The sequence below is a fragment of the Crocuta crocuta genome, unplaced genomic scaffold, assembly GCF_008692635.1.
Source record: "Crocuta crocuta isolate KB4526 unplaced genomic scaffold, BGI_CrCroc_1.0 scaffold233, whole genome shotgun sequence".
NCBI lineage: Eukaryota > Metazoa > Chordata > Mammalia > Carnivora > Hyaenidae > Crocuta > Crocuta crocuta.
Window position 1 is genome coordinate 1,882,902 of NW_027529526.1, and position 18,888 is coordinate 1,901,789.

Genomic DNA, 18,888 nt, shown 5'->3' on the forward strand with positions numbered 1-18,888 from the left:
TAAAACCTCAGGCTCTGTCATTACCGAGCCACAAGTGCAAGCAGGGCTATGGAAACATGCTATCATCTATCCGTTAGCCTTTCACCAAGGCCAGGGGTCCCCAGGGCACAGGAGGAAAATCCACAGCTTCCTTCTAAGGCCCACTGTAGTTGGCTTAGTCAGGAAGTTCCTTCTTAGGTCTGACTTCAGTCCCCCCTGGGGAATAGCTAACGCTGCCTCCCTCGTTCCATGTAGCTATCAGTATGCATGCTCAACTCCCCCTGGGCCTTACTCGGTTCCCTGGGTAACTCTCAGTCCTCCATTCTCTGCCCCTGAGAGCTTGGAATGGTTTGGGATTACTTGGTGGGTGACAGGCTCCACTGGTCCTTGTAACCGGCCTGGAAAGGTGAGATACAATGGGAAGAAAAGAGAGGCCAGAGAGAAGAGGCTTGCTGCCCTACTTCTCACCCTCTCCTGTGCACAGCCGNCCCCGCCCCCTCCCACACGTACCCACAGAGGAACGTCTCTGGATCTCTCTCCTATGCCCTTCCTTCATGGCCTCATCTTCTTCCTGGTCCTCCCAGGTGAGTGAGTGCCCACGCCTGCTGTCACCATGACGACCATTCACCACCAGCAGATGCTGCAGAAGCACGTGTCCATGGAGTTCTCCAGCTCCACCACCCACGTGCAGACCTTCTCCCAGACAACCAAGATCGTGGGAGGCAAGTAGAGTGGATGGGAGGGGGAATCAGGAAAGGGCAGCCTTTCTGCCTCCACATCCAGCCCCTGGGAGGCCTCAGCCTTTGTGAGTTCTGGGCCCCTCGGGAGCCCAGTCTACAAAGGACAACCCTCTCCTAACCTGCGCTTCTAATCTGTGCTTTGATAAAGCTTCAGCCAGTGGGATGTTTACCCACAGATCAGGTCTCCAGGAAGACAGTTTAGGAAAGTCAGTCACATGCATGTGTATGAGTGAATGATGAATGTAATGGCTTGAGGAGATCAGAGCCCTAAAGGAATGGATGTATCTCATGGATGTATCTCAGAGGGCAGAATCTCAGACATGGAGGAAGTGAGGGAAGTAGCTATCTTATCTAGATATGAGTAATGCTCACCCTGCTCCACTTCAGAAATAGGAGATTTGGAGCTGCCAGTGGAGAGGACGAACACATAAACAAGTGACCTAAGCTTCCAGGCTCTCAACCCTTGGGGACTGGACTTGGGGAAAGGCAGATCCGAGGGAAAGCTGAGAAATGGTCCCAGAGCAGAACAGATCATTTCAGTCATGGCTCTAGTGAAAAGAGATTAAAAGATGGCCAGGGGCCAAAATATCCAATATCTCCTCCCAGTCACTGCCCCTCCCTCAAAGTCCTCTGTGCACAGAGGTCAGGGCCAGACGAACACTCTACACCACCCCCTCCTGGTCAGTGTTGCAAGTGGAACATTTGGGGCTCAAGACCAGAAGTTGCAAACTTATGTGATTATAGCAGTGATTCTCAACTGTGCCTGCACATTAGATTATCTTAGTGTAGCGGGGAGAGAGGAAGGGGAATGAAAAAAAATAGTGATACGTAAGTCTCACCCAACTATTAAACCAGGTGCGTGTGTGTGTGTGTGTGTGTGTGTGTGTTTCAAGCTCTCCAGAGATTCTAGCGTGTAGCCAGAGTTTAAAACCACTGTCCAACAGGGTCCAGGCAGGGAATATAGGTAAGGAGTATAAATGCAGAGAAAAAGACTGAGGTGAACCGCAGAGGACATACCCCACCTATAGGGGCAACCACTATTCACCGCCCCCCACCCCCCCGGGATGCTGGCGTATGGGAGTATGGGCTCAGTGTTGCGAATCCAGAAATGTGAATTTTTATGTGAAATCTCTCCATTTTTAGATGTTAATCTCATTGCACAGATGTTTGTTTGAGACCTCTGATTGCTACTTAAAAGTAGCGCTTCTTAACACATTTTTCTCATCGCAGTCCTTCAGATTAGTGGGGATAGTAAAAGCACCTACTTCGCTGGAGTATTCTGAGGATTAAATAAGATAATCTCCGAAATGTGTTTAGCACAATTCCTGACACAAGGAAGGTGCTCTGTGAATCACAGAAATTGTTTTTAACTGTCAGCTCACCAGCCAACAAGATCGTCTGTAGTTTATACTGAAAAAAACTTTTCACTTTTCCACATTGAATATTGAATATCCTCTCTCACATAAGGAGATTCCCACCTATAGCCCCTCTGAAGTGGGAGTGTTTCCTGTCCCTCAAGAATCACTACTACTCCCATAGCAATGAACGCTGAACCACAGAAGGGCAGGGGAAGGCATACAACAGAATTCAACTAGCTACCAGTCCCCTCTTAAGGCTACTGGGGACCCAGGATTTCCAGGAGAGAAGCCCAAGAGATCAAGAACCCCTGCCCAAAAACTAAATCTTCTTTGGGGCGCCTGGGTGGCTCAGTCGGTTGGGCGTCAGACTTAAGCTAGGATCACGATTTCACGGTTCGTGGGTTCAAGCCCCGTGTAGGGCTCTGTGCTGACAGCTAGCTCAGAGCCTGGAGCCTGCTTCAGATTCTGTGTCTCCCTCTTTCTCTGACCCTCCCCTGCTCACGGTGTCTCTCTCTCTCTCAGAAATAAATAAATAAAACAGAGACCCCAAAAAATGTTTTTAAATTTAAAAAATAAATCTCCTTTTTAAAAAAGAAAAAACTTGAGAGAAAAAATTTGAGACCCAGTAACATGGCCCAATAAAGGTGGTTGACCACTGAGGCGTGGAAGAGGAGTTCGCTCCCCCTGGTGGTTGAAACGTGCCATAACACAACAACCTACTGACTCTAAAGGTCCTCCTTTTCTGGCCAATGTCCCCCCGCTGACCTAAAATGCTCCACCGTTCCCTCAAGAAAAGGTCAGCCCTCCATTCTCGGGCCCATTCTGACCTCTAGCCTGTCGCCACAGAGGAAGTCGTGACAACGAAGTCCTCAAGCACCGTGGAGTTCTTCAGCTTGGTGACTCGGAGTACCGACATCCCTGCAGGCGAGAGCGTCCCAGAGTTCGTGGAGAAGCCTCACCCGGTCACCGCGTCCGAGGGTGCGTCGCTCCCCATGTGTCCCCAGGCCCCTGGCTGCTTTCTGTTCTTCTCCCAGTGCCCCCATCAGTACCACGACCCCACCGTCCCCCAGGAGACAAACACTGGCAGCCCCGGGCCCAGGGGCGCACCCCTACCAGGGCGGACATGAGACCCCCAGAAGAAGGCAGGGTCCGAAGGTCCGACCGGGAGGCCGAGAGGTGAACTTGTGTCCCGTGCCCACTGCAGGGGATAAAGCTGTGTTCCGAGCCCGAGTGCAGGGGAACCCCAAGCCCAACATCTCCTGGAAGAGAGAGAGCGGCATCCCCATCAAGGAGTCGGCCAAGATGTTCTATGACAGCATCAACAAGGAGCACGTACTGAAGGTGCGGGGACCCGACCAGAGATCCAGTTACGGATGAGGCCAGAGGCAGGGACCCCAGGGCATGCCCCCCGGCCCCTGACGCACAAGAGAATCACAACTGAACAAGAAGGGCCATGGGAAAAGAAGCTGTGATTGCCCTAGAGGAGGGGCAGGACAAGAGAGGCCGAATCAATAGATGGGGCGTTGCTAGAGTGGGCGGGGGACCAAAATTAGGGGTGAGGCGAAGCAGAGCTAGGGCAAAGCCCAGGAGGGGCAGGAGACCCAGCTCTTCCAGAAGGTAAGAGACTTGAAAGGGAAGGGAGTCCAAAGCTATGGGCATGGCTAGGAAGGGGCGAGGCCGCGGTGGGGGGAGCCAGGCTAAATTGGGACCACCTGCGACCCAGGAAGGAACAGATCCTGGCGTAGGGCTGAATGTCAGGGTTCCTGGGCTCTTCAGGAGAGGCTTCCAGAGGACTCTGGCCAAGGGCTGATCATCCTTAGATCTAACCAGCTTCTGCAACCTCTGGCTCCAGAGACCCTTAAGGAAAAGGAAGATGGGTCATGGGGAAACCTGTCCCGATTGGTCCTGCGAGATTTTCCATTGTGAAAGGCAAAAGCCTCCCCTCTCCCCAACAGACAGAACATTCCTTCTCCTCCCAGTGACCCCATTACTGGACCCTCAGCTTCACATAGTACACACGAGCTGCCCCAAGGTCCCCCTCCTGGCCACCCCTTACACAAATTCATTCAGCAAGCGCTTTCTGAGGCCCCACTGGGCTGTGACTGCCATTGTCGCAGGCAATGCAGCTGACTTCACCAGTTTCCTCAGGCTCAGTCCAGCGCCTGGCACAGAGGAGTAAATATGTGTCAAAGGAAGAAATACTCAGCCTAGAGGCAGAAACTGCACACAGTTACAACTCAGAGGAATTCCCCGTCTTCTAGCTCACAGCCTAGAGGGAGAATCCTGTGCGGAATCGGGCTACAAATACACACACTCACACTGATGGCTGCCAGGAGCCTCCAAATCATAGAGGCTGCTCAGTCCTCCATACGTATCCCCAACATTCAGCCCCACTCCCACTCCCCCCAAAATGCTCTCCTCTCCCTTCTCACAGAAAGTGGCCCTGGGGTTTCCCTCCCTCCCCCACTAATGGCTTGACTCTGATCCAGCTGGAGCCACTGACCTTCGATGACTCTGACAACTATAAGTGCATTGCAAGCAATGACCATGCAGATGCCATCTATACTGTGTCCTTGCTGGTGACAGAAGGTGAGCCAGCTCCCTCCTCCTGGCCTTTCCTCATATGGACCCGATTTAGCTGTCTGACCCTGTCCCCTTTTCTGTCTTCAGGTCAAGAGAAAATGGATTTCAAAAAGATGTTGAAGAAGAGGTGAGGCTTGGAGGCTCCTCTCTCCAGGGTACTGTCCCTCCACCCTCCAGGCCAGAACCTCTCAAAGGCCTTTCGGGCCCTGAGTTAATGGCCCAGGCTCCAAGAACCCATGAATTAGGGAGGGGGACTTCAAGGTTAGGGGAGCCTCCTTCTGTCTTCAGAGGGAGGTGCTATGTCTATGCTTGGTACTCACACCCTCCCAGGGGACCCCCTGCTCCCAAGAAGAAGCAGAAGAAGGGGATAGGTGAGAAAGAGATGCTGGAGATTTTGTCCAAGGTACCCAAGAAGGACTTTGAGAAGGTCTGCATGGAGTATGGCTTCACTGATTTCCGGGGACTGCTCAAGAAGCTCAAAGAGATGAAGAAAGTGGAGGTGGAGGTCAGTGACCATAGAGGTGCAGGGGTCTGCAGGCAGGGGTCTGGGCCTTTCCAAAAATGCTAGTGCCTGTGCGTCTCCCAGTGGCAAGGTCTCTCCAACCTGTACACACATGCTCAAAGGCAAGAGCAAGAAAAGATCTCTACTTCTTCTCTCCCCACTACCCTCTAATGTGCTTGCGTGGACTTTAGAGTCAGATGGACCTGGGTTCAAGTTCCAGTTCTTCTGCCTTATTCACTGTGTGAACTGGGCATCTCTTTGCCCCTCAGTTTCTAATTTGCAAAATGAAAATTCTCCTTTCCTCTTTCATATGTTTTTGTGTTGTCATCATACGTTCACTCAACCAACTCAATTATTAAGCATCTACACTGGAATTAGAGGACTTCTATAATGGGCCCAGGTACATGGTGACTGTTCCATGAAGAGGGCTCCTTTCTCATGGTCCACCATCTCTGCCTGCCCCTAAATCTTGCAGGCGAGCCGTCACAGGAGCTTGGAGATATCCAGTCAGCCTAGTAATTTCTCCCCAGACCTTTAAGGGGCTCCTCCAGAATTGGTTTAACAGACGAGGCAGGCTCCAGATGTCCTTGACACCTGCCATTTTATTATCACCATCTCACAGACCATCCGGATTCTGAAGCCCCTGGAAGACATAGAGACCAAGATTGACACCACTGTGGTCTTTGACTGCATCATGGAGCTGAAGGACCCCAATGTCAAGATGACATGGATGAAGGTGGGGAGGGGACACCTAGGCAGGGCCTGCCCTAGCAATATCATTTCCTCTCTGCACCTCCTTCCTTCACAGACACTCTCATTGTCCGTCAACCAGGTCCTCTCTTCTATCCCAGCAAGAGAATGATGCCCCCTGGTATGACTGAAACTGACTGGGAGCTGGGCTCTATTCTTAGCTGTTCCCTCACTTTGCTGTTTGATTTGAGATAGTTACTTTCCTCTCTCCATGCCTCAGCCTACCCATCTGAAAAGAATGAGTTAGGTAGTCCTGAAGATCACATTTAGAGTTCAGGTCTCAGGGGAGGCAGGGACCCTGTGCCCCACTGAGCCGGATGCTGTGGCTAAAGAGATCTCAGGGGCCTCTGGTGTGCATGTCTGAGGATCTTAGAGAGGTAGATGTGATACCTCCAGCTCAGGCTGGCCTTGGGGAATGGGGACCTCTGGAAGTCGCCTCCTAAACTTCTTCATCAGCTTTTCTACCCATTTCATGAGACAGGGTAATGAGCCACTGAGGATCCAGTACTCCCTAGGCAAGTATGATATGAAGCAGATGGGCACCAAGTACATGCTGGTTATTACCAATGTGAACATGAATGACGCGGGAACCTACAGCCTGTCCGTGGGTGACAAGAGAATGAGAGCAGAGCTCACGGTGCTGGGTATGAATGTGGGCATGAGGGGGAACAAGGAGGATACAGTCAGGATCAAGGGAGGAATAGCCAGGAATGTGGGAGAGAGGACAGTGGGCCCATGCAGGAGAGGGCTGCATGGGGATGGACATTAATGGAGGAGGGAAACATGGGGCATAAGGGAGAGAATTATGAGACCGTAAGTGCCATGGGGCAGTGTAGTATCATGGTCAAATACAGTCTCCAGAGTTAGACTACTGGATTTCAAATCCTAGCTTCTTGTCACTTAGGAGCTTCTGATTTGGGACAGGTTATTTAACTTCTGTTAGCCTCAGTTTCCCCATCTGTAAAATGAGGAATAATAGTAAAATCTATCGATATGGGAATTGGATGCATTCATATGTGCAAATTGGCTGGAAGAGTGCCTGGCACATATCTAAAACTACATAAGCACTTTTTAAAATTGCTGTGTTAATGTTACTGGGGAGGAGACTGTATGAACATCATAGGAGGGGACTCCAGGATTCACAAGCAGAATGAAAGGAGGGATGCTTTCCCCAGTCGTGGGCTACAGGAGGCCAGTGACCCCTGAGTCCATGTCCCCTTCATCACCCCACCCCTCGAGAGGGACCAGGGCTGCAGCCCAGTGACTGCCCCTCCTACTCTTCCACAGATGAGCCGCTGAAGTTCTTGGGAGAGATGACGCCAGTGAAGGTGACAGAGCGCCAGACAGCTGTTTTTGAGATCCGCCTCTCCAAGAAAGTGCCCAACTTTGTGTGGAAGTTCAATGGGAAGGAGCTGAAGAGGGATGAAAAGTATGAAATCACAGTGTCGGAGGATGGTCTGACCCACACGCTTAAGATTAAGGATGCCAGACTCAGTGATGCCGGCGAGTTCTCTGCTGAGGTGGGGGACCTGGTACAGAAGGCCCGCCTCACCATTGACCGTGAGTGGTTGGGCCAGAGCTCGAGGGGTGGGCTTCATGCCACAGCCACCTCCATGTGGGCAGTCACCCATCCATCCATCCACCCACCCATCCATCCATCCACCCATCCATCCATCCGTCCATCGATCTCTCCTGGCAAAGCCCTGTGATGGGTACTAGAAAGACAGACGGTTTTCTCATCCACTGACTCCTAGTGTAGTGGGGGAGGCAGGTGTGAAAATGTAATTAGAACATAAGTTCTCAAGCAAGGAGTCAAGACACACTGGGGTCTTATTATCAGCTGGGAGATCATGGGTCAAGAAATTAGTAGCTTTTCTCATTCTAACCTTATATATTATAGCACATCACTCTTAACCACTTGCTTTCTTACAACTAGAACTAGTTTGGAGAGTTACACATGAGGTATGTCACACATGGGAACCACACTTGACACATGTAACATGAAATCATCATGGCTGTGACAGTGGGGGAGACACAGAGGCTGTGGGAAGGAGCGCCACTTAGTAATGTCAGAAAGGATGTGATGAGGTGATGGCCAAACTTTACCAAGAACCAAAAGGAGTTCAGCCTTCAGCAAATGGGGAAGAGAGGAAATTCTCAGCAGAGGGAACAGCATGTGTATAAAGGCCCAGACACCGGAAAGACAATGTAATTATGACTGGAGGCCCAAAGGGGCATTAGAGATATTGACTATAGTGCTGTGCGGAGGTAAAATTGTCATCCCGTTTTACATATGAAGAAACCAAGACCCAGAGAGTGAATGTATCGCATACAGTCAGCTATCAAGTAAGGGGCAGAGCTGGGACTCTCTCTGCCAGTTACCTCTGTGGGTCACATGTTGCACACGAATGCATTCAATGTCACAAGTCCCTGTGTTTCTGGGACCAAAAAGTGGAGTAGGGCAGCATGTAGCTGCAGAGAAGGGAGGTAGGAGGTTAGATGCAGATCCAAGTCTATGTCCACAGGCATCCCCATCAAGTTTGTGAGAACCCTAAAGAACGTACGCGTGAAAGAGAGGAGCCGGGCATGCCTTGAGTGTGAGCTGACATCCAAGGATGTGACGCTGCACTGGAAGAAGGACGGGCAGCTGCTGGCACGCAGCACCAAGTACAGCATGAGCCATGAGGGCAAGCGAGCAGAGCTGGTCATTGAGGATGCACTGCTCAGTGACAGTGGCGAGTACACCGTGGTGGCCATGCAGGATGGAGACCCCACTGAATACTACAGTACTGCTATGGTCACCGTGGAGGGTACATGCTCACCCTGTCAGCTCCCACAGACCAATCCCCCCAATGCTGACAGTTCCCTACCATAGACACTGATCAGCCCCCTACTGTCTCTAGCTCTCCTCAAACCAGGATTGATTTCAACTTCCCACTCTGACCACCCAGGTGGTCTGACTCCCAGGCCTGAACATCTCTACCCCCTAGAACCTGGCTATACCCCATCTCTGGAACTCGATCTGAAATCTCTTGACTTTATCCATCCTTCACTTCCACACTCTGACCATCCTCAGTAGCTCTGATCATCCTATCCTCCTTCACCTTAACCAGCTCCTGCTCACTAACCCTGACCACTTCCCATTGACCCTGACCACCCTCAACTCCTAAAAACCCTGAGCATCCCACAGTCTAGCATAACCACAACTAAACATCCCAACTCCACTATCTGCATCCCCACCATCTATTCCCCTTCTTCAGCTGAACCTCCCAAGTCCCCACTGGCCACCCTCCCGTGATCAGGCCCCCATTAACCATTTCACAGTGTTAATTGGGCTTTTCCCCAACGTCCTACCTACTTGCTCCAGTTCCCTCAGTGATCATTCTCCTATCGCCCACTGACCATTCCCAAACCTCCTGCTCATCATAAATTATTTTGACAGACAGGCACCCCAGTCCCTTCCCATGACCATCACCACGAGCCATTTCCACGTGAGTCCCTTGCACCCTGCACTCTGCACCCTTAACCCAGTCCCTGCTCCCTTTCTGCCCCAGAGCGCCTGGCCACAGTGAAAAGCGGGCTGTCTGACGTGCATGCAGCCACCGGGAGCCCGGCTGAGCTGTGCGTGGTGCTGAATGACGAGAAGGTGGAGGGCGTGTGGCTGAAGGACGGCAAGGAGGTCTGAGGCAAGGGCTAGAGAAGGGGACCGAAGAGGAAGGGGTCGACTGGCCATACATTCGCACTCATGACCGCCCCTCACCCCTCGCCCCTGCCTCCCAGATCACGGACTTGCCAGGCGTGCAGATCGTGAAGCAGGGTGCGGTGCACAAGCTCATCTTCCCCAGTATGGGCCCAGAGCACGAGGGCAAGTACACATTCCGGGCCAAGGGTGCAGAGAGCGAAGCCTCCTTATTCATTGCAGGTAAGGTCGCCTCCCACTGTAGGCAAGACTCAACCCCTCCCGGCCAGCCCACCTGCTCAGGGCTCCTCCCCCACCCCCATGGGGTCCTCCTCCACCCCTCATCGCCCCACTCCCACCAGGGCGAGCCTGCCTTACCTCCCCCACACAGATCCACCTACCATCGACCCATCGGTGCTGGAGGCGCTGGCTGCTCACCCCGTGACTGTGAAGGTGGGCCACACGGCAAACATCAAGGTGCCCTTCCGGGCCAAGCCACTGCCCAAAGTGACGTGGTACAAGGACGGCATGGAGGTGACAGAAGAGGAACGCGTGTCCGTGGAGCGCGGGGAAGACCAGGCGCTGCTCACCATCTCCAACTGCGTGCGTGAGGACAGTGGCCTGGTTCTGCTCAAGCTCAAGAATGACCACGGCACAGCCACAGCCACACTGCACCTCAGCGTGCTGGGTGAGGGCTGGCCCCTGGCTGCCCTGAAAGCATCCGTTGCTCTGCACTGGGGGGGGGCAGAGGGGAGGAAGGCGGGCTGGTGATGAGAGCTGGAGTTGGCAGTTGAGAATGGGATCCGAGTACTGGCTCTGCACCAGAAGCCCACTTTCTAAGTTCCTGATTAGGTGGCCTTGGGCAAGCCAATAAGCCTTCTAATGCCTGTTTCTCATCTGCAACAGGGCAACTTGGGGCGGGCTTTGTTTTTTGTTGTTGTTTTGGGGGTCTTGTTTTTAGTATCTATTCAAGTGAATTTAAAGCACGTGGCAGGGTGCACAGCACAGAGTAGACCTTCCAGTGTTACTGACTTGGAGATGAGGACATGGTTGGAAGCAAGGTAGAAATGAAGTGAAAGACAAGCATGTAGGGATAGAGGTGGAGTTGGTGGGGAAGTTTGGGGGTTGGAAGTGAAATGAAGTAAGGGTGGGTGAGATAGGGTGAGGATAAAATGAAGTTGGAAAGATGGAAGGGGGTAGGAATGGGGTTTGGAATGGTCCAGAATACAAGAAATGAGGAGCTGACCTTAGGGAGCTCATAGTCAACATGAAACACACACACACACACACACACACACACCACTCCATGCCATCAAGCTGTGGAGTGAGACGGTTTGGGCTTTGATTCAGTTCAGCAGCATGACTGAACCCCTCTTCTGTGTTCTCAGCACTGAGGATACAGAGGTGAAAGTATTCCAGCAGTCTCTCAACCCAAAGAGGATGAAACCTAGCAGACATGTAATTATAACAAGATAGACTACAATATGACAAAGCACAGGTGGCTGAGAGGAGGGGAAGATCTTGCCTGGAAGGGGACAAGGGATGGATCAGCTGAGACGGGGGCTCCTCAGGTCCCCATTCTACCTATTCGTAGGCAAGTGAAAGTCTCTGGTGACCTGAGCAAACTCTTTGGGCAAGTCTTACAAGGAGGCTCAGTGAACACAGAGAACAGTGAGGGAAGTCTATGCCTCCAGTTTGACTGGACCTCTGGCAAGTGGGAAAAAGCCTTTCTGATCCCCACTGTGACGCTCTCTTCTGTCCTCAGACCGACCGAAGCCTCCCCAGGGCCGGGTGGAATTCCTGGAGCTCTCGGGTAATTGTGTGCACATGAAGTGGAAGGCCCCCAAGGACAATGGTGGGCGGCCCGTGACACAGTTCATAGTGGAACGGAGGATGGTCGGCAAGAAATCCTGGATTAAGATAGGCGAGGTGGACGGCAAACTCACGAAATTCGCCACCAACAAGGTAGAAGAGGGAAAAGCCTACCAGTTTCGTATCCTGGCGGTTAATTCAGAAGGCGTGAGCGACCCGCTGGAAACAGATGAAGTGTTTGCAGGAAATCCTATTGGTCAGTGAGATAGCCCCATGCTCAGTGGGAAACTCAGGGGTCAGGATGGTGGCCTTCAGCCAGTGAGGGATGCGAGTCTGTGGGGAATTCCATGGGGTCACGTCTGTGGCTATCCAGTGAGACAGATGGAATCCAGAGTATGGGCAGGAATTCTCTACTTTTCCCGGTCAGATCACATGCACACCACATTCCCCTGTGTATATCCAGACCTGCATTCAATTACAGGGAAATGACTCCACTTGTTTCTCCATTCCAGAAATCACCCCAGATTCAAGTGAGAGTAGTGTTACTTTAGAGATAACCCTGCATCTGTTCTAACTTTTCCCCAAAGAAGCCCCCTGGACAACATGGGAATTTTAATTATGAATGCTAACTAACCTCTGGCTACACTCCTCCCAGCTGGTCTCCATGCCTCCATGTATCAAGAGAGTGCATTAGCAACTGTGGCATGGGGATGACATTGAAAGATCCAAGTTCACTTGTGGGGATGAGCACTGAGTGTTATGTGGAAACTAATTTGACAATAAACTCTTTGTAAAAAAAAAAATAATAATAATAATAAAAATAAAAAATAAAAAAAAATAAAGACATAGAGGCACACACACACAAAAAAAAGAAAGATCCAAGTTGGTGATTCTCAACCTTGGCTCCACAGAATCACCTGATGTCTTTAAAAACATGGCTTCCACCCCCAGGCCAATTAAATTAAACTATCCGGAGGTAAAACCCAGACATTAGTTAAGAATCATTGGTTTAAGGTTGTTTTTGGGGTTTTTTGTTTTGTTTTTTTTAGGGAGGGAGCCAAAGATCAGCATGGGGTGGGCAACTGTCTATACACTCCCCCTCCTAACCTCTGCCCTCTGTCTCCCACAGAGCCCCCTGGTCTTGCCTCCCAGCCTCAAGTGACTGATGTGACTAAAGACACCATGACCATCGCATGGAACGCCCCTACCCAGGATGGGGGAGCCCCAGTGCTCGGCTACATCGTGGAGCGGAGGAAGAAAGGCAGTAACCTCTGGGTGCCAGTCAACAAGGACCCCATCCAAGGTGAGGTCCTAGGGAGAGAGGCCCAGCAGGCCCAAGGGAGGCTTCGCTGCGTGGACCTGTGCATTCCTGCTGCCCTGCACATACTCTGGTCCCCAACTCCTTTGAGGATTTTAATAGCATCCCACAATCCCCTAATCCATGCCCTCTCGCTCTACGGTCTCCCATCTCATGGACCCCCTGGCCTCAGGACCCCTCAAATTCCCCTTTCAGATACCAAGTGCACTGTGGATGGTCTCCTGGAAGACACGGAATATGAATTCCGAGTTATAGCTGTGAATAAGGCAGGCCCTGGACAGCCCAGTATGGCATCCAACTCAGTGGTAGCCAAGGACCCTGTCAGTGAGTATGGGGCTTCCAACTTCCCAACAGGTAGTAGAATTATCTCATTTAAGGTAGATCACAGATGTCTTCTCTGGAAAGTCAAACAGGATGACCCCTCCACACAGTCTCCACTCTCTGGGATTTGCCAGCCGAATAGAGGGACAGGATTCACACATAAGAGAAAACCAGCAAATAAATATTGAGTGTTAGGGACAGTGAGGAGGCATGGTAGAAAAATAGTTATCAAACTTTGAGTGCTTCTGCTTAGATGAGGTGGTAAAGACATGTTTGAGGATTGGGTAGGGGTATAGGGTGGATGGTCGGGAAGGCACTGAGTTTAGAAGATACGTTGGGGGGTGGGGGGCGGCGCCTGGGTGGCTCAGTCGGTTAAGCATCCAACTTCGGCTCAGGTCATGATCTCACGGTTCGTGGGTTCGAGCCCTGCATTGGGCTCTATGCTGACAGCTAGCTCAGAGCCTGGGGGCTGCTTCGGATTCTGTGTCTCCCTCTTTCTCTGACCCTCCCCTGCTCATGCTGTCTCTATCTCAGAAATAAATAAATTAAAAAAAAAATTTTTTTTTAAAACGGAAGATGAGGTGGGGGTACGGCACATGAATGGATGTGGTGGAGATGGGTGGGCTAAGGGCTGGAGTTTAGACTATAAGGGGATTGGGGCTGTAGGGTATGTTGAATTTGGAGGGGAGTGACTTCAAGGGTGATAGTGTTGAGCCAGTGAGAGAATTGAATTTGGAGGTTGTTGAGTGTGCAAGGCTGGTGTTGAAGGTGTTAACTAGGAGTTGGAGGCAGAAGTGGTGAAAGCTAGGTTTCAGGGGTACTGAGTGTGGGAACTGGGCGTGGGGTTGAGCGCAGATGAGGCAGAAGGCTGACTGGATGTCTCTGCCACCCAGAACCCCCAGGCCTGGTGCAGGGTCTGCACGTGTCTGATTCCTCCAACTCCAGCATCTCCCTGGCCTGGCGGGAGCCTGCAGACGGAGACCCACCCTCTGGCTACATCCTTGAGATGCGGGCTGAAGACACTAAGGAGTGGTCCAAGTGCACAAAGATCCCCATCTCAGGCACCTGCTACACAGTGGGAGGCCTCACCGAGAGGCAGAAATACTTCTTCCGAATCCGGGCTGTGAATGAGGCTGGGGTTGGGGAGCCCGTGGAGCTGGATGAGGGGGTTCGTGCCATGCCACCACCAGGTGAGAGCGCAGAGAGAGCTGGGGTTTAGGCCTCAACATCCTAGCTCCATATCTTCCTCCCTAGGACCTCAGCCCCTGGGGGGAAACTGGGTGATGCCCCGATCAAGGAGTCATAGCTTATGCCAGGACAGAGCTAAGGATGACCTGCCCCCACCAAAAGACCCCACTCATTGTAGGCTAAATAGTATCTACTGTGTGCCAAGGGAGGTGTTAGAAGTATAGAAACGAATGACACAGGAGCTGCCCTAGAGTCTTACATACCAATAGGGGAAGACAGATGAGGAACAAATAAATGCTTCCCAGTGTTGGGGCTGCTAGCTGTCTGTATGGGCTGTAATGAGAGCATGGAGGAGAGGTTGGGAAAGGCTCTGGAGGGCAAGTTCAAAGCTGAGTCTTCCAGAGAGAGAGGTCCATGGCCCCACCTTGGTGTCTTCCCTCTCAGCTGCCCCCAAGTTTGACCTGAGCGCCCGGCTGAAGAGTCACATGGTGGTTCGTGCCGGGACAGCCCTCTGCATCCACGCTGCCTTCTCTGTGAGTTGTTCCAGACCCTGGCCCCCAGATGCCCACCAAGATGGTGGCTGTAGCTGTCACAGTCTCTGCCTCGGTCCCTTGCCAGAACCCTGGCACTAGAGCCTGGCAGGAGACTTCTCAACAAGGGGAGAGGGCCCACCCCCAAGTATCACCCGGGTAACTGCAGTGCCATCTCCTGTCACCACACAGGGCTCACCACCACCCAACGTGATCTGGCAGAAAGATGGCATCCCCACCAAGGGCAGGGAAACCATCACCAAGGGCAAAAACCACTCTCAGTTCCTCATCAACAGCACCAAGCGCTCTGATTCAGGGGTGTACCGCATCTTGCTCCAGAATGAGTTTGGAGAGGCATATTATGACATCCATGTGCGTGTGGCAGGTATGACAGTAGGCAGAGGCCTCGGGGAGGTATCCTTGCACACACTCGAAAATATAACTCCCCACTGCTGCTTGAGTTCCTATCACTGTAAACTCAGCCCTTAAGGTAGTGAAGTCTTGTCTGGCACCACAAAACAAGACTTCATTGGCCTTTGCCTTAATGGGGAGGTTTGCTTCCACTTTTTCTCAACGCCCTGAAGCCCTAGAGGCATTGAACTAGGATCAAACCCTTGGTTCAGGTTCTGCATGCATATCTGATGACCTTTGAGGCATATGCGGAGTATGGTTGGCAGAGAGAGAGCAGAAAATGAGTGGGAGGCAGGAGGGACAGACGGAAATGAGTCCATTAAAAATTGAAGTGACCTCATAGTGAGGGCTAGAAGCTTTATAATAAAGCCTTAAACCCCCAAGGGATGAAGGGATAAACTTTTATTGAATAGTTACTATGTGCTAAGCACTTTACTCAACATTTCTGTGATAGTTATTGTTAGCCCTAATCTAAAAATGAAGAAACAGGTCTCAAAAAGAATAAGTAACTGCCCAAGTTCACAGGGCTGGTAAATGTCAGAGCTACGCCTCAGAAATAGTTCTTTCTGACTCCAAAATACCAGCGGCCTGAGACTCAAAGAAGGGACATTCCCCAACTCATCTTCTATAGGGCTTGGCAGGTGGCTGTGATGGGGCAAAATTCCTCAGGCCCCCAAGGGTGGCTGATGGACCCTGTGGCTGTTCCAGATTTTCCGCGGCCACCCACAAACCTACAGCTGTTTGAGGAGGTCCCCAACACAGTGACCCTGACCTGGAACCACAGCCCTGACGTGCAGGAAGATAGTGAGGCCCACTATGTCATCATGAAGCGGGATGCCAGCAGCCCCACCTGGTACACAGCAGCGGACCACGTCTTCAGCAACAAGTACACGGTGACGGGGTTACTCCCTGGCAGGAAGTACTACTTCCGAGTGGTGGCCCGAAACGAAATTGGTGACAGCGACCCACTTGACTCCAAGGATACCTGGCTCGTCAACAAGGACAAGAGTGAGTCAGGGTTCGGGCTACATCCCTGATGGCAGGGATGACACGGGGATGGCCAAGGGTACCCAGGATTTGAGGTAAAATCTGAGAACCACTGAGGCGGAAGAGGCTAATGTCAGGGATGCTGGGAAGAGAAGTAGTGATCCAGAAGCCTGGAGGAGGAAGTACCTTCTAGGTACTCTGTGAGGCAGGGGGACTAACATCGAGGTGGGGGTACCCTTGGGGGCGAGGATGACAGTGGAAGTGGGGGGTACCCTTGGGGGCGGGGATGACAGGGGAGGACCTGCCGTTTAGAGCTGAGATGTGGTCTTCTGAGCCAAGAGGTCACAGGGGTGAGGGCTGGGGAAGGTCTCCAAAGATGATGTCCAGGAACTCTGGAGGAAATGGGGTTAGGGGTCGAGATAGCTTGGGGAAATTTGAAATGAAGAGCTAAACGGAGACAGCAGAGACCACAGAGGCTGAGATGGTGCTGGGGAAAGCTCGGATGGGAAGTTAACAGCCGGTTAGGAGCTCCATCCGAGAGCTGGCAGCTGGAAAAAAGTTAGGATTACTGGGTCTGGAAAAGCGTAAAATCCCATGCACTGAGTTTTGATAGTGGAGCCCTAGAATGACAAGGGAGTGGGAGGGTGGCTGAATGGAACCTCGGGCGCCGGCTAAGGTGGGGGCTCCAGAGTTGAGAACTCTCGGGAATGTAGGCCAGGCCTTCGGGTCTCTGTCTCCGGTGAGCCTTCCCTTCGGAGCTCTCAGCAGGCGGGCGTTGGCTAGGGTCCCAGGCACGCTCACAGCCCACCGTGTCCCCCCCGCACAGTCGATGACCTGAGCGCCAAGCTGAAGCCATATGAGCAGAAGGATTGGCGCCACGCACCCCGCTTCCTGATCCCGCTCAAGCCACACACGGTGCTGCGCGGCCAGGACTGCACCATGACCTGCGCCTTCCTTGGGAACCCGCGGCCCACGGTGACCCTCTACAAGGGCGACGTCAACATCACGGCCAACTCCAAGTTCTGGTACAACTCCACCAGTGGCGTATGCACGATCGTCATCCCCACCTGCACACTCAAGGACAGCGGGGAGTACAGCGTTCTGGTGGAGAACGAGCTGGGCAAGGACCGCAGCAGCTGCCCGCTCACGGTCTACGGTGAGGGCACCCGCAGAGGCCGCGTGGGGGCGGGGAGGTGCCCCTGCGTCCCATCTGGGCCCGAGGCGCAAGACGGCCGTCTGGTGGTGCCTTGTTTCATTTACTCTGCCAACAGGTGGTGTAAACATTCACCAACTGGTCACACTTGGTGCCTCTCTCCCATCCTCTCGATGTCATTTGTCACGTGTCTGGCCCCTCCAGACTTGGGAGCTTGCAATCCCTCAGCCGACTATAGTTTGCAACCCTTTGTGGGCCTAGACTTGCCTTGAAAAAGATACTGGTGATTAGGCCTAAACCAGACTGGTCAGTCACGATGTCTGTGGCGGGGTTCTGGAAGGGATTTTTATGTTTATGAGATTTTACGAGCGAGTCTGATGTGCAACCAAGATTGAAAGCTACTGGTCTCGGATAAGGACAGGTGGGGAGCCCAAATGGGATGGCCCAAGGGAACCTAGTGGAGACCCTTCCTCTGCACAGGGGTGCCACACCCCTGCCCATGTGTGTACCTGCAGGGGAAATGCTTTATTTCTTCCTCCACGCTCTACTCTTTTCGCAACTACACAGCTAGTAGCATGAACTCTCTAAACGCACAGCTGCCCTGCCCTGCTCCCTCTTTCTTAAACTCCCTAACTTTTCCGTCATCTTCTTGAGGAAACCCCAGGCGGCAAGGCTCCCCACGCTGTCCCCTGTCCCCCCACATCTACCTTTCCAGCCGCATCCCCTGCCACTCCCTGAACTCTCCGTGGCAGCCCGCTGGGCTCCTATTGGAGGTTCCGTTCCTCGGGAAAGACCGCGTCCTGTTGCTCTGTCTCTCAAGTACTCAGCTAGGTGTCTGGCACTGAGATGACGCCTCCTGAATGGCTGCTGGACTGTATGACAGAACTGGGCCAGGAGAGGCACTGTGGGAGACATCCAGCTTTCATTCCACAGCTAGAGAAATCCCTGGCAACTTCATTCTGGTTGTAAGCACCTGGGCCCTGGGCCCACCACTGTCCAGCCATGTGACCTTGGCAAACCACTCTGAGCCTGTTTGCTCATCTGCTTCTTGGGGCTCTCTTGAGGCTTAAATGAGGTAGTGTACAGAAGTGACTGGCACAATGCCTGGCCAACATTAAGTGATGAATAACTGGAAGTTCTTGGCCCCACATACTCAGCTGACCTTGGGAAGTGGGGCCTTAACTACAAGTCCAGCAATTTGGACTTTCCCTTCCCCCTTGCAACATTAACACTGACCAATACTTGCTTTGCTCTTCCAGACAAAGACGACAAGTCAATTCTAGCATCAGTCACCGAGAGTCTGCAGAAGAAGTCAAAGCACCTTATGTGAGCTTCGGCCCAGCCCAGGCGTCAGGAGGATGCTGTGATAGGTGGTTTCTGGGCCTGTCCTGTGTGTGGCCCCAGGGAGAGGAGCCCAACTGGCCCCCCTGGTGCTTGTCAATGTAAACAGTCAGTAAAGGCATGGGACAATAAACTGACTAAGCTCACCCCTGCCTGTTCCTGAGGGTGGCATGGAGCAGGGACCGAGGACACGGACTTGGGAGTGAATGGGGACACACAGGACACGTACCCCAAGA

General features: G+C 52.4%; 1 protein-coding gene across 1 annotated transcript; it reads left to right on the forward strand.

Annotated features, from left to right (window-relative positions):
* The first annotated feature begins 592 nt into the window (after window positions 1–592).
* On the forward strand, window positions 593–18,763 carry IGSF22 (immunoglobulin superfamily member 22). The gene is made up of 22 exons (XM_077761046.1): window positions 593–701; window positions 2,924–3,055; window positions 3,282–3,418; window positions 4,567–4,666; window positions 4,748–4,787; window positions 4,991–5,165; window positions 5,785–5,898; window positions 6,394–6,556; window positions 7,200–7,472; window positions 8,438–8,722; window positions 9,467–9,591; window positions 9,693–9,834; window positions 9,983–10,279; window positions 11,357–11,659; window positions 12,533–12,706; window positions 12,917–13,045; window positions 13,936–14,232; window positions 14,675–14,763; window positions 14,953–15,145; window positions 15,880–16,179; window positions 16,985–17,314; window positions 18,571–18,763. Exons 1-22 carry the CDS (start codon window positions 593–595, stop codon window positions 18,639–18,641), a joined length of 3,978 nt encoding a protein of 1,325 aa, XP_077617172.1. The 3' UTR covers window positions 18,642–18,763.
* Window positions 18,764–18,888: the final 125 nt, after the last annotated feature.